The following is a 15,000-nucleotide window of genomic DNA, read 5'->3' as shown; positions in this document are numbered from 1 at the left end:
ACTGGGGACAGCAAGGAGTCATCATGTCAGGTAGTCCTGGGGCATGGTCCTAGGGCTCAGGTCCTCCGAGAGAGAGAAAGAGAGAAGGAGAGAATTAGAGAACGCACACTTCGATTCACACAGGACACCGAATAGGACAGGAGAAGTACTCCAGATATAACAAACTGACCCTAGCCCCCCGACACATAAACTACTGCAGCATAAATACTGGAGGCTGAGACGTTAACGTTAACCCTTTCACCACCATGGCCCATCCTCCATCTAGAGAATCCACTGTTGTTAACCCTGTGTTGTCTCCCCTCTCCCTGCACAGCCCCAGACACCACAGACCAACAGCACCAAAAACAGCATAGTCACCAGCCCCAAAGGAAACGTCCCTACTCCTGTTCTGGTATTTACCTTTGATCCCTCTCTGTCTGTCTGTCTGTCTGTCTGTCTGTCTGTCTGTCTGTCTGTCTGTCTGTCTGTCTGTCTGTCTGTCTGGCTGTCTGTCTGTCTGTTGTTTAGTGTCACTTTAGATCAGCTATGGTGCTGTGCTGTCTTTGACAGGTGTGGCTCTGTGCTGTCTCTGACACGTGTGGCTCTTATGTGCTGTCTCTGACAGGTGTGGCTCTATGTGCTGTCCCTGACAGGTGTGGCTCTGTGCTGTCTCTGACACGTGTGGCTCTTATGTGCTGTCTCTGACAGGTGTGGCTCTATGTGCTGTCTCTGACAGGTGTGGCTCTGTGCTGTCTCTGACACGTGTGGCTCTATGTGCTGTCTCTGACAGGTGTGGCTCTGTGCTGTCTCTGACAGGTGTGGCTCTGTGCTGTCTCTGACACGTGTGGCTCTATGTGCTGTCTCTGACAGGTGTGGCTCTGTGCTGTCTCTGACACGTGTGGCTCTATGTGCTGTCTCTGACACGTGTGGCTCTATGTGCTGTCTCTGACAGGTGTGGCTCTGTGCTGTCTCTGACAGGTGTGGCTCTGTGCTGTCTCTGACAGGTGTGGCTCTGTGCTGTCTCTGACAGGTGTGGCTCTGTGCTGTCTCTGACACGTGTGGCTCTATGTGCTGTCTCTGACACGTGTGGCTCTGTGCTGTCTCTGACACGTGTGGCTCTATGTGCTGTCTCTGACACGTTATAGACTAGTTGAAGCATGGTAGGCCTACTCCTTAAGGTGGGTTGGTTTACCACATAAACTTAATATATTCACTTTTAAATCACTTAAGATAAAAAAAAAGTGTCTGATAAATGTCCATATTACTCTACAACGGCCTCTCTCCGGTGATTAGGGGTACATTGGGTCCCAGTGAACAACATTGGATTAGGTAATAGTTGGATTAGGTAATAGTTTCATTAGGTAATAGTTGGGTTAGGTAATAGTTGGATTAGGTAATAGTTGGTTTCGGTAATAGTTAGGTTAGGTAATAGTTAGGTTAGGTAATAGTTGGGATAGGTAATAGTTGGGATAGGTAATAGTTAGGTTAGGTAATAGTTAGGTTAGGTAATAGTTGGATTAGGTAATAGTTAGATTAGGTAATAGTTAGGTTAGGTAATAGTTGGATTAGGTAATAGTTGGTTTCGGTAATAGTTAGGTTAGGTAATAGTTAGTTTCGGTAATAGTTAGGTTAGGTAATAGTTGGGATAGGTAATAGTTAGGTTAGGTAATAGTTAGGTTAGGTAAAAGTTGGGTTAGGTAATAGTTAGGTTAGGTAAAAGTTGGATTAGGTAATAGTTGGGATAGGCAATAGTTGGATTAGGTAATAGTTGGTTTCGGTAATAGTTAGGTTAGGTAATAGTTGGATTAGGTAATAGTTGGTTTCGGTAATAGTTAGGTTAGGTAATAGTTAGTTTCGGTAATAGTTAGGTTAGGTAATAGTTGGGATAGGTAATAGTTAGGTTAGGTAATAGTTAGGTTAGGTAAAAGTTGGGTTAGGTAATAGTTAGGTTAGGTAAAAGTTGGATTAGGTAATAGTTGGGATAGGTAATAGTTGGATTAGGTAATAGTTGGTTTCGGTAATAGTTAGGTTAGGTAATAGTTGGTTTCGGTAATAGTTAGGTTAGGTAATAGTCTGGATAGGTAATAGTTAGGTTAGGTAATAGTTAGGTTAGGTAATAGTTGGGTTAGGTAATAGTTAGGTTAGGTAATAGTTGTATCAGGTAATAGTTGGGATAGGTAATAGTTGGGTTAAGTAATAGTTGGTTTTGGTAATAGTTAGGTTAGGTAATAGTTAGGTTAGGTAATAGTTGGGTTAGGTAATAGTTAGGTTAGGTAATAGTTGGGTTAGGTAATAGTTGGTTTCGGTAATAGTTAGGCTAGGTAATAGTTAGGTTAGGTTATAGTAGGGGGTAGGTAATAGTTGGGTTAGGTAATAGTTGGCTACACTCTCCGTAGCCGATGTGAGCAAGACCTTTAAAAAGGTCAACATTCACAAGGCCGGACGCATTACCAGGACGTGTACTCAGAGCATGCGCGGGCCAACTGGCAAGTGTCTTCACTGACATTTTCAAACTCTCCCTGACCGAGTCTGTAAAGGCTGGTCATGAAAGGCTGGTCATGACTCACATCAACACCATCATCCTGGAAACCCTAGACCCACTCCAATTCGCATACCGTCCCAACAGATCCACAGATGACACAATCTCAATCGCACTCCACACTGCCATTTCCCATAGGAAGACCTATGTAAGAATGTTGTTCGTTGACTACAGCTCAGCGTTCATCACCATAGTGTCCACAAAACTCATCACTAAGATAAGGACCCTGTGACTAAACACCTCCCTCTGCAACTTGATCCTAGACTTCCTGATTGGCCACCCTCAGGTGATAAATGTAGGCAACAACACATCTGCCACGCTGATCCTCACCACTGGGGCCCCTCAGGGGTGCATGCTTAGTCCCCTCCTGATCTCCCTGTTCACCCACGACTGCATGGCCAGACTCCAACATCATCATTAAATGTGCAGATGACACAACAGCTGTAGGCCTGATCACAGACAACGATGAGACAGCCTATAGGGATGAGGTCAGAGACCTGGCAGTGTAGTGCCAGGACAACAACCTCTCCCTCAACGTGATCAAGACAAAGGAGCTGATCGTGGACTACAGGAAAAGAAGGGCCGAACAGGCCCCATTAACATCGACGGGGCTGTAGTGGAGCAGGTTGAGAGTCTCAAGTTCCTTGGTGTCCACATCACCAACAAATTATCATGGACCTTTTCCCCCTCAGGAGACTGAAAAGATTTGGCATGGGCTCTCCAGATCCTCAAAAAATTATACAGCTGCACCATCGAGACCATGCTGAGCATCACCAGGCATCACCGCCTGGTATGGCAACTGCTGAGCATCCTACCTTAAGTTGCTACAGAGGGTAGTGGGTACGGCCCAGTACATCTCTGGGTCCTAACTTCCTTCCATCCAGGACCTGTATACTAGGCAGTGTCAGAGGAAGGCCCCAAAAAATAGCCACCCTAGTCATAGACCCCTCTCTCTGCTACCACACTACCGCACTGGCAAGCGGTACCCGGAGCGCCAAGTCTAGGACCAAAAGGCTCCTTAACAGCTTCTAAACCCAAGCCATAAGACTACTGAACAATTCATCAAATGGCCACCCAGACTATTAACAATGACCCTCCCCCCTCCCATACACACACACACTGCTTCTACTCGTTTTTTATTATCTATGCATAGTCACTCTACCCCTTACTACCTAATATTTTGGTAACAGTTGGGTTAGGTAATAGTTAGTTTAGGTAATATTTAGGTAATGGTTGGGTTAGGTAATAGTTAGTTTAGGTAATATTTAGGTAATGGTTGGGTTAGGTAATAGTTAGTTTAGGTAATATTTAGGTAATGGTTGGGTTAGGTAATAGTTCATTTAGGTAATATTTAGGTAATAGTTGTGTTAGTTAATAGTTGGTTTAGGTAATATTTAGGTAATAGTTGGGTTAGGTAATAGTTGGTTTAGGTAATATTTAGGTAGTAGTTGGGTAATAGTTGGGTTAGTTAATAGTTGGTTTAGGTAATAGTTAGGTAATAGTTGGTTAGGTAATAGTTGGTTTAGGTAATATTTAGGTAATAGTTGGGATAGGTAAAAGTTGGGTTAGGTAATAGTTGGGATAGGTAATAGTTGGGTTAGGTAATAGTTGGTTTAGGTAATAGTTAGGTAGTAGTTGGGTAATAGTTGGGTTAGTTAATAGTTGGTTTAGGTAATAGTTAGGTAATAGTCGGGTAATAGTACGGCTAGGTAATTTTAAACTTCCCAACCTCCCTAACCCTCCCTCCCTCCCTTACCTTCACACCCTCCCTAACCCTCCCTCCCTAACCCTCCCTCCCTATCCCTCCCTCCCTCCCTCCCTCCCTCCCTCCCTCCCTCCCTGCCTCCCTCCCTAACCTTCCCAACTTCCCTAACTATCCATCCCTAGCCTTCCCACCCTCCATAACCCTCCTTCCCTCCCTCCCTCCCTCCCTCCCTCCCTCCCTCCCTCCCTCCCTCCCTCCCTCCCTCCCTCCCTCCCTCCCTCCCTCCCTCCCTCCCTCCCTCCCTCCCTCCCTCCCTCCCTCCCTCCCTCCCTAACCCTCCCTCCCTCCCTTACCTTCACACCCTCCCTAACCCTCCCTCCCTAACCCTCCCACCCTCCATAACCCTCCTTCCCTCCCTCCACACCTTCCCTCCCTCCCTCCTTCCCTAACATTCCCTCCCTCCATATCCCTCCCTCCCCTTGCGTCCTCAATCTGCAGTCAAACCCCAGGTACTTTGTTCTCTTCTCTCTCCCCATCTCCCAAACTGTTGTCCAGGGCAACGGTTGTCATGACGACAATGTCATAATCATGTAGGAGACAGCTGGCTGGTGATTGGTCATCGGAAGGTGTCACTTTCTGGGGAGAGTGCTCGGAATGGTGTGGGGGAAAGTGTGTGTGTGCCTGCGTGTGTGATGCGTGTCAAATGAGGCTTCTAATAGAACTGTCGAGAGAGAGAGAGAGAGAGAGAGAGAGAGAGAGAGAGAGAGAGAGAGAGAGAGAGAGAGAGAGAGAGAGAGAGAGAGAGAGAGAGAGAGAGAGAGAGAGAGAGAGAGGGAGGGAGGGAGGGAGGGAGGGAGGGAGGGAGGGAGGGAGGGAGGGAGGGAGGGAGGGAGGGAGGGAGGGAGGGAGGGAGGGAGGGGAGATAGAAAAAATGGGGTCCTGTCATGGTGTAATGGCATTTTAGAGTAGCTTTTACCTCACTCAGCGTGACAGCACCGGAAACTCTTCTGTAAACAGTAAACCCACTTAGCAGCAGATGCTGACGTGCCTACTACAGTACAGAACAACCCAGACTAGGTTGAAGTATACGGCCTTCGTTGACTCATAGCAGTCTCCTGTTAAGTAGAAAACACACCGTGCCGACGAGGGGCTTAAGCTAGAGGATGGCCGGCTGTGAACAGTGGCGATTCAACACGTATAAGTAGAATCGTTGGGAAGGAACAGATCTGACATGTGTCCCTGTATTACCACATGTTATGTGTCCGACAGAAACAGTCGAGTCAAGAGGATTACCGTAGTTGTGGCTTCTTCATAATGTTCTCTATGGTGTACTGTACCCTATGTGCTTTTGTGGGGCGCAACGTTCCTGCAGGGTTTCTGTGAGGGTCTGCTGCATACACTTTTGTGTATTTGTGTTTTCAGACTTGTCTCTGATGATTGTGTGTGTGTGTGTGTGTGTGTGTGTGTGTGTGTGTGTGTGTGTGTGTGTGTGTGTGTGTGTGTGTGTGTGTGTGTGTGTGTGTGTGTGTGTGTGTGTGTGTGTGTGTGTGTGTGTGTGTGTGTGTGTGAGAGAGAGAGAGTGGGTAAGTAGAGCTCTGCAGAATGATTAGCAGACATGGTGTGTTTGTAACTTTTACCCAGAGTTCTCTCTGACCGTTCAAGCCATGTTCCTCTCCTCCGGCTCAGCGCGAACGTGTGTGTGTGTGTGTTTTCTAAATTTATTCAGCTCATCCACCCCTCAACTCTATCACTCCAGAAGAATCTCTTCCAGTTTTAACCAGTTTTCACCTTTTGCTTTGACCTCATCTGACATACAGTGCAATCAGAAAGTATTCAGACCCCTTGACCTTTTCTAAAATGGATTAAATCAATTTGGTTCCTCATCAATCTATTATGAAAAAGAGAAAACAGGTTTTTATACAATTTAGCAAATGTATTGAAAATAAATCAACAGAAATACCTTATTTACATAAGTATTCAGACTCTTTGCTATGAGACTCGAAATTGAGCTCAGGTGCATCCTGTTTCTGTCATGGTTCCACCTGTCACCAGAGGACATTAGAGACCGTCCTAGAGACATTAAGGACACAGGTTGTCATGGTTCCACCTGTCACCAGAGGGCAGCAGAGACCGCCCTAAAGACATTGACGACATTCTGGTTGTCATGGTTCCACCTGTCACCAGAGGACAGCAGAGACCATCCTAGAGACATTAACGACACTCAAGTTGTCATGGTTCCACCTTTCACCAGAGGGCAGCAGAGACCGTCCTAGAGACAATAACGACACTCAGGTTGTCATGGTTCCACCTGTCACCAGAGGGCAGCAGAGACCGTCCTAGAGACATTAACGACACTCAGGTTGTCATGGTTCCACGTGTCACCAGAGGACAGCAGAGCCCGTCCTAGAGACATTAACGACACTCAGGTTGTCATGGTTCCACGTGTCACCAGAGGGCGGCAGAGACCGTCCTAGAGACATTAACGACACTCAGGTGTGTCTTATTTACTCATGATGATTTCCCAGTTAAAAAAGGTGTGTTTTCTGTTGTGCTCTGCAGAAGATTGAGTTGTTCACCGTGTGCGTCTGTTTCCTGACTGAGTTCGAGACTTAGTGTTTGTTGTTTTTCAAGTGTACTGTGATATTACGGTTACAGTTTCTCAGTAAAAAAATATGTTTATCCTTAACCACTGGTTCCCTGTGTGGTCTCTTATCTTCTCCAACCTCACTACGTCACAGTTTCCATTGATCATCCTTGAGATGTTTCTACAACTTAATTCGGAGTCCACCTGTGGTAAATGCAATTGATTGGACATGATTTGGAAAGGCACACACCTGTCTATATAAGGTCCCACAGTTGACAATGCATGTCAGAGCAAAAACCAAGCCATGAGGTCAAAGGAATTGTCCATAGAGCTCCGAGACAGGATTGTGTTGAGGCACAGATCTGGGGAAGGGTACCAAAAATGTCTGTAGCATTGAAGGTCCACAAGAACCCAGTGGTCTCCATCATTCATAAAAGGAAGAAGTTTGTAGTTCAAAGACTCTTCCTAGAGCTGGCCAACCGACCAAACTGAGCAATCAACGGAGAAGGGCCTTGGTCAGGGAGGTGACCATGAACCCGATGGTCACTCTGACAGAGCTTCAGAGTTCCTCAGTGGAGATGGGAGAACCTTCCAGAAGGACAACCATCTCTGCAGCACTCAAACCAATCAGGCCGTTATGGTAGAGTGGCCAGACGGAAGCCAATCCTCAGTAAAAGGCACATGACAGCCCACTTGGAGTTTGCCAAAAGGCTCCTAAAGACTCTCAGACCGTGAGAAACAAGATTCTCTGGTCTGATGAAACCAAGATTGAACTCTTTGGCCTGAATGCCAAGTGTCACGTCTGGAGGAAACCTGGCACCATCACTACGGTGAAGCATGGTGGTGGCAGCATCATGCTGTGGGGATGTTTATAAGCGGCAGGGACTGGGAGACTAGTCAGGATCGAAAGAAAGATGGCGCAAATGGCGCAAAGTACAGAGAGATCATTGATGAAAACCTGCTCCAGAGCGCTCAGGACCTCAGACTGGGGCGAAGGTTCACCTTCCAACAGGACAACGACCCTAAGCACACAGCCACGATAACGCAGGAGTGGCTTCGGGACAAGTCTCTGAATGTCCTTGAGCGGCCCAGCCAGAGCCCGGACTTGAACTTGATCTCTCGCTGGAGAGACCTGAAAATAGCTCTGCCGCTGGCCCCCCCCCCCATCCAACCTGACAGAGCTTGAGAGGATCTGCAGAGAAGATTGGGAGAAATTCCCCAAATACAGGTGTGCCAAGCTTGTAGCATCATACCCAAGAAGACTCAAGGCTGTAATCGCTGCCAAAGATGATTCAACAAAGTACTGAGTAAAGGGTCTGACTACTTATGTAAATGTGATATTTCAGTTATTTATTTGTTATACATTTTCAAAGATTTCTAAAAATCTGTTTGGCTTTGTCATGATGAGGTATTGTGATGTCATTATGGGGTATTGTGTGTAGATTGATGAAGGAAAAAAACTATTTTAATGAATTTTAGAATAAGGTCAAGGGGTCTAAATACTTTCCTAATGTACTGTAAACATACCTTCAACCTCATCTGACCTAGATATACAGACCTTTAACCTCATCTGACCTAGATATACTGACCTTCAACCTCATCTGACCTAGATATACAGACCTTCAACCTCATCTGACCTAGATATACAGACCTTTAACCTAATCTGACCTACATATACAAACCTTCAACCTCATCTGACCTAGATATACAGACCTTCAACCTCATCTGACCTAGATATACAGACCTTTAACCTCATCTGACCTAGATATACAGACCTTTAACCTCATCTGACCTAGATATACAGACCTTCAACCTCATCTGACCTAGATATACAGACCTTTAACCTCATCTGACCTAGATATACAGACCTTCAACCTCATCTGACCTAGATATACAGACCTTCAACCTCATCTGACCTACATATACAGAACTTTAACCTCATCTGACCTAGATATACAGACCTTCAACCTCATCTGACCTAGATATACAGACCTTTAACCTCATCTGACCTAGATATACAGACCTTTAACCTCATCTGACCTAGATATACAGACCTTTAACCTCATCTGACCTAGATATACAGACCTTCAACCTCATCTGACCTACAGTACCAGTCAAAGGTTGGACACACCTACTCATTCAAGGGTTTTTCTTTATTTTTAACTATTTTCTACATTGTAGTATTACTTGTGAAGACATCAAAACTATGAATGAACACATGGAATCATGTAGTAACTAAAAAAAGTGTTAAACAAATCAAAATATATTTTAGATTTTAGATTCTTCAAAGTGGCAACCCTTTTCCTTGATGACCGCTTTGCACACGCTTTGCATTATCTCAACCAGTTTCATGAGGTATTCATCTGGAATGCTTTTCAAACAGTCTTGAAGGATTTCCCACGTATGCTGAGCAATCAACCCAATCTCAATTTTGGGTGATTGTTGAGGCCAGGTTATCTGATGCAGCACTCCATCACTCTCCTTCTTGGTCAAATAGCCCTTACACAGCTAGGAGGTGTGTTTTGGGTCATTGTCCTGTTGAAAAACAAATGATAGTACCACTAAGTGCAAACCGGATGTGATGGCGTATTGTTGCAGAATGCAGCGTGTTCTCTATGTTTTGTTAGGTCAGGGTGTGACTCGGGTGGGAAAATCTATGTTTTCTATCTCTTTGTTTTTGGCCGAGCGTGGTTCCCAATCAGAGGCAGCTGTCTATAGTGGTCTCTGATTGGGGGTCATATATAATTTGTCATTTTCCTTTTGGTTTTCGTGGGATCTTGTTTTCTATTTAGTATCTGTTCCTGACAGAACTTTTCACTTTGGCTTTTGTTATTTTGTTTAAGTGTTTTTTGAATAAAATGAATCTGTGCTTTGGTCTACTATTCCTACCACCAACGAGAGCCGTTAAAATGACAGTGTCACCAGCAAAGCACCCCCACACCATCACACCTCCTCCATGCTTCATGGTGGGAACCACACATCATCCGTTCACCTACAGATCATCCGTTCACCTACTCTGCATCTCACAAAGACACGGCGATTGGAACCAAAAATCTCAAATTTAGACTCATTAGACCGAAGGACAAATTTCCTTAATGTTTCTTCTCTTCTTATTATTGTTGTCTTTTATTAGCGGTTTCTTTGCAGCAATTCACAAAGTCACCTCTGAACAGTTGATGTTGAGATGTGTCTGTGTCTTATTTGGGCTGCAATCTGAGGTGCAGTTAATTGCTGATTTCTGAGGCTGGTAACTCTAATGAACTTATCCTCTGCAGCAGAGATAACTCTGGGTCTTCCATTCCTGTGGTGGTCCTCATGAGAGCCAGTTTCATCATAGCGCTTGATGTTTTTTGCAACTGCACAAGTTCTTTAAATTTTCAGATTGACTGACCTTCCTGTCTTAAAGTAATGATGGACGCTTGTTTCTCTTTGCTTATTTGAGTTGTTCTTGCCATAATATGGACTTGGTCTTTTACCAACTAGGGCTATCTTCTATATACCACCCCTACCTTCTCACAACACAACTGATTGGTTCAAACGCATTAATAAGGAAACAAAATCCACAAATTAACTTTTAACAGGGCACACCTGTTAATTGAAATGCATTCCAGGTGAATACCTCATGAAGCTGGTTGAGAGAATGACAAGAGTGTTCAACGCTGTCATCAAGGCAAAGGGTGGCTACTTTTGAAGAATCTCAAATATAAACTATGTTTTGATTTGTATATCACTTTTTTGGTTACTACATGATTCCATATGTGTTATTTCATAGTTTTGATGTCTTCACTATTATTCTATAATGTAGAAAATAGTAAACAATAAAGAAAAACCCTTGAATTAGTAGGCGTGTCCAACCTTTTGACTGGTACTGTACACACACACCTTTATCCTCATCTGACCTACAGTATGTATGTAGGTCAGATGAGGATAAAGGTGTGAACGGTATGTATGTAGGTCAGATGAGGATAAAGGTGTGAACACTATGTATGTAGGTCAGATGAGGATAAAGGTGTGAACAGCATGTATGTAGGTCAGATGAGGATAAAGGTGTGAACGGTATGTTTATCCTCATCTGACCTACATACATACCGTTCACACCTTTATCCTCATCTGACCTACATACATACTGTTCACACCTTTATCTATCTGTTATTTTTCTCTTTCTCTCTACCTGTTTTCCTTCCTCACTCTTTCTTTGTCTTTCTATTCATCTCTCTCACTCTCCTTTGCTTTCTTTCTCCATCTCTCCTTCCATCTATCTTTACCTCCATCCCTCTCTTTTTGTAGGAGGCTCAGACCACTGTTATCCATAATCCAATGGATGGAACTAAGGTACACCCCACTCTCCTCTCTTCTCCTCTCCTGTCCCTCCCCTCTCCCCCCCCTCCCCCCTCCCCCCTGTCCTCTCATCTCTTCTCTTCTCCGGTCCCCTCCTCTCCTGTCCCCCCTCTCCTGTCCTGTCCTCTCCCCCCTGTTCTCTCCTCTCTTCTCTTCTCCTGTCCTCTCTTCTCTTCTCTTCTCTTCTCCGGTCCCCTCCTCTCCTGTCCCCCCTCTCCTCTCCTGTCCCCCCTCTTCTGTCCTGTCCTGTCCTCTCTTCTCCTCCCCTGTCCTCTCTTCTCCTCTCTTCTCCTCCCCTGTCCTCTCTTCTCCTCTCTTCTCCTCACCTCTCTTGTCCTCTCCCGCCCCCCCTCTCCTCTCTTCTCCTCCCCTGTCCTCTCTTCTCCTCTCCTCTCCTCTCCTGTCCTGCCCTGCCCTGTCTTCTTCTCTTCTCTTCTCTTCTCTTCTCTCCTGTCCTCTCCTCTCCTTTCCTCTCCTTCCCTCTCCTCTCCTCTCCTCTCCTGTCCTCTCTTCTCCTTTCCTCTCCTTCCCTCTCCTCTCCTCCCCTGTCCTCTCTTCTCCTTTCCTCTCCTCTCCTCTCCTCTCCTCTCCTCTCCTCTCCTCTCCTCTCCTCTCCTCTCCTCTCCTCCCCTCTCCTCCCCTGTTCTCTCCTGTCCTCCCATTCGTCTGTTCTGTTTGATATTTTTTGCCCCCTTTCTGCGTCTTTGTGTGCGGGTCATCACAGAGGCCTGTACTGTGTTATCACAGAGGCCTGTACTGTGTCATCACAGAGGCCTGTACTGTGTCATCACAGAGGCCTGTGCTGTGTCATCACAGAGGCCTGTGCTGTGTCATCACAGAGCCGTGTACTGTTTGTATGCAATTATGCACAGTTATTTATGTTTTATCCAGCAGCCCACCCAGCACAGTCCCTCCCTAATAGCGTGTGTGTATATGAATATGTAGGTGTGTGTTTGAGTGAAGACCATTTTTAAAACACTAATGTCAACTGTAAACAAATGGTTTGTTCGGTTGAACTTTGATAAAAAAAATAGTAGCAGATTGAGTTAATTGAATGTGCTCAATATTAGTCTCTACACTCTTAGAGAAAAAGGTGCTTTCTAGAACCTAATAGGGTCCTTCTGCTGTCCCCATAGGAGAACCCTTTGAAGAAGCCTTATTGGTTCCAGGTAGAACCCTTTTGAGTTCCATGTAGAACCCTTCCCACAGAGGGTTCTACAATGAACCCGAAAGGGTTCTACCTGGAACCAAAAAGGTTTATCCTATGGGGACAGTCGAGAACCCTTTTGAAACCTGTTCTTCCTAAGAGTGTATAGTTCTTCAGGGACTTGCATGTGCTACTGACCGTAATGGACAGACTTAGAAAGCATACAGTATGTTTGTTTGTACCTCGCATTCACTAATCTTTCAAATCAAACCACTAAATTTCCCCTTGATGTTTTACTGAGGTACAAAGTGACTTTACACTGAGGCAAACCCTTATAGAATTAAATATGTCCCTAAGGGTGTGTGTCACGACTTCTACCGAAGGTGGCTCCCCTTCCTGTTCGGGTGGCGCTCGGCAGTCGTCGTCACCGGCCTACTAGCTGCCACTGATCCTTTTTTCCCCCTTGTCTGTTTATTAGTTATACCTGTGTTTAGTTAGTTTAATTGGTGGGGCTTTATTATCCAGCTGGCCCGCCTGCTGGGTGTGCCGGATTGTTTTCTGTGTGTACATTTGTGCGCGACTGTAGGTCACGGTTGTCCGTGTATGTGTGTATTTTCTGGACTGTTTAGTTCCCCGTGTTTTTGGGGCATTCGTTTGGGTTGGCGTCGGTTTCACCTGTGTGGTGAATTAAAAGTATCGCTACCCTGAACTCTCTGTTTCCTGCGCCTGACTTCTTCCTCCACTACACCCCGGGCATTACAGTGTGTGTGTGCGGGGGTGTGGGTGAAACATTGTCCCCATGTGGCCTAACTGCACCAAACCTACAGGACTTATGTAACAGCCTGAAATCAACTGTGGCCCCTGTGGGAAAGTCAACAGCTTCCGCTCTGCTTCCTCCCTTGGTTGGCCCTGTGAGCGTCTACAGTGTTTGTGTTCATACCGTACTGGAGCATCTGTAGCCTGTATTTATCTACTGGTTTCATTACCATCTCCCCCTTGTCTATTTGTCTTTCTATCTATCAATCTGTTTGTCAGTGACACAGTTTTTGTGTTATATGTAGCCTATGCAGTAGATCTACTATCTACTACCTGCGTCCTTAATGGCTCCCTATTTCTATGTAGTGCACTCCTTTTGACTAGGGTCCATCGGGTAGTGCACTAGGGTCCATCGGGTAGTGCACTAGGCCCATAGGGCTCTGGTCAAAAGTAGTGCACTATATACTGTGGGGAATAGGGCTTGATTTGGGACGAATCCTATGTCTTGGAGGAGAATAACAAGCCGAGTCTAATAGAATTGTAATGGTTGTATCATTTATCTACGGTGTTGATTAGGTCAGTTCATATCAGGAATTTGTGAATTTTGTTGTTGAATGATTTTGGGGTTCAGAATTACGCATGCGCGCACACACACACACACACACACACACACACACACACACACACACACACACACACACACACACACACACACACACACACACACACACACACACACACACAGGTGACCTATTCTCTCTTCCTCACGAGACACACACTCCATCACACACTCTCCTCTGTGGAATTCTCCAGTGTAGAAGTGTTCCAAATGAGACCAACGTATCCATGTCCTACCAAGGGAATATAAAGCCCTTTAAATACACTAATTGGAAATCAGAGCTCCTTAGTCTGAATCCCAAACAGCACCTTATTCCCTAAAGAATGCAATGAGTTTGACCAGGGCTCATTGGGTTTTGGTCAAAAGTAGTGCACTACGTAGGGAATAGGGGAGAGACACAGCATCCTGTGGAGAGCAACACAGTACAGGTTACTGGGGGAATGGAAGAGATTCATGTAGGGGAATGGAAGAGATTAATGTAGGGGAATGGAAGAGATTAATGTAGGGGAATGGAAGAGATTCATGTAGGGGAATGGAAGAGATTAATGTAGGGGAATGGAAGAGATTAATGTAGGGGAATGGAAGAGATTAATGTAGGGGAATGGAAGAGATTAATGTAGGGGAATGGAAGAGATTAATGTAGGGGAATGGAAGAGCTTAATGTAGGGGAATGGAAGAGATTCATGTAGGGGAATGGAAGAGATTAATGTAGGGGAATGGAAGAGATTCATGTAGGGGAATGGAAGAGATTAATGTAGGGGAATGGAAGAGATTCATGTAGGGGAATGGAAGAGATTCATGTAGGGGAATGGAAGAGATTAATGTAGGGGAATGGAAGAGATTAATGTAGGGGAATGGAAGAGATTAATGTAGGGGAATGGAAGAGATTCATGTAGGGGAATGGAAGAGATTAATGTAGGGGAATGGAAGAGATTCATGTAGGGGAATGGGTGTCACATTGATTCAACACAGATTCTAGATCATATTTCAATGACAGAAGTGAGCAGGAGGGGAGGAAGCTGTAGGTGTGAATTAATGTTTCCTCAGGCAAGGGAAGGCAACGCAAGGCCGTGTTAACACCCACACTCTGGTGGTATTAGGCACACACTCACACACACACACACACACACACACACACACACACACACACACACACACACACACACACACATACATGTACACACACACACAGGTGGTATAGGGCCGTAGTGAAATTAACTGTAAGGGAATGAGTGGAAGGGGGCAGGCTGAGGTCAGAGGTTGGATCCTGAAGACATTCTTAGGGAAGCCCACGGGTGGGTTAACTGCTGCTTTCTTAGAGATGCCCACGGGT

General features: G+C 45.4%; 1 protein-coding gene across 6 annotated transcripts in view; it reads left to right on the top strand.

Annotated features, from left to right (window-relative positions):
• Positions 1–15,000, top strand: part of LOC139390163 (calcium/calmodulin-dependent protein kinase type II subunit beta-like) — a 217,611-nt gene that overhangs the window by 140,604 nt on the left and 62,007 nt on the right. For 3 of the 6 annotated variants that reach the window (XM_071137381.1, XM_071137379.1, XM_071137380.1), the window contains exon 15: positions 314–391. In XM_071137381.1, the coding sequence (XP_070993482.1) occupies positions 314–391 (78 nt within the window). Of the gene's footprint in view, positions 1–313; positions 392–11,094; positions 11,140–15,000 lie in introns of all 6 variants that reach the window. The other 3 variants (XM_071137376.1, XM_071137378.1, XM_071137382.1) reach the window with 2 other exon arrangements.

This window comes from Oncorhynchus clarkii, chromosome 30 (genome assembly GCF_045791955.1).
Source record: "Oncorhynchus clarkii lewisi isolate Uvic-CL-2024 chromosome 30, UVic_Ocla_1.0, whole genome shotgun sequence".
Taxonomy (NCBI): Eukaryota; Metazoa; Chordata; class Actinopteri; order Salmoniformes; family Salmonidae; genus Oncorhynchus; species Oncorhynchus clarkii.
This window is presented reverse-complemented; position numbering and strand designations above follow the sequence as displayed.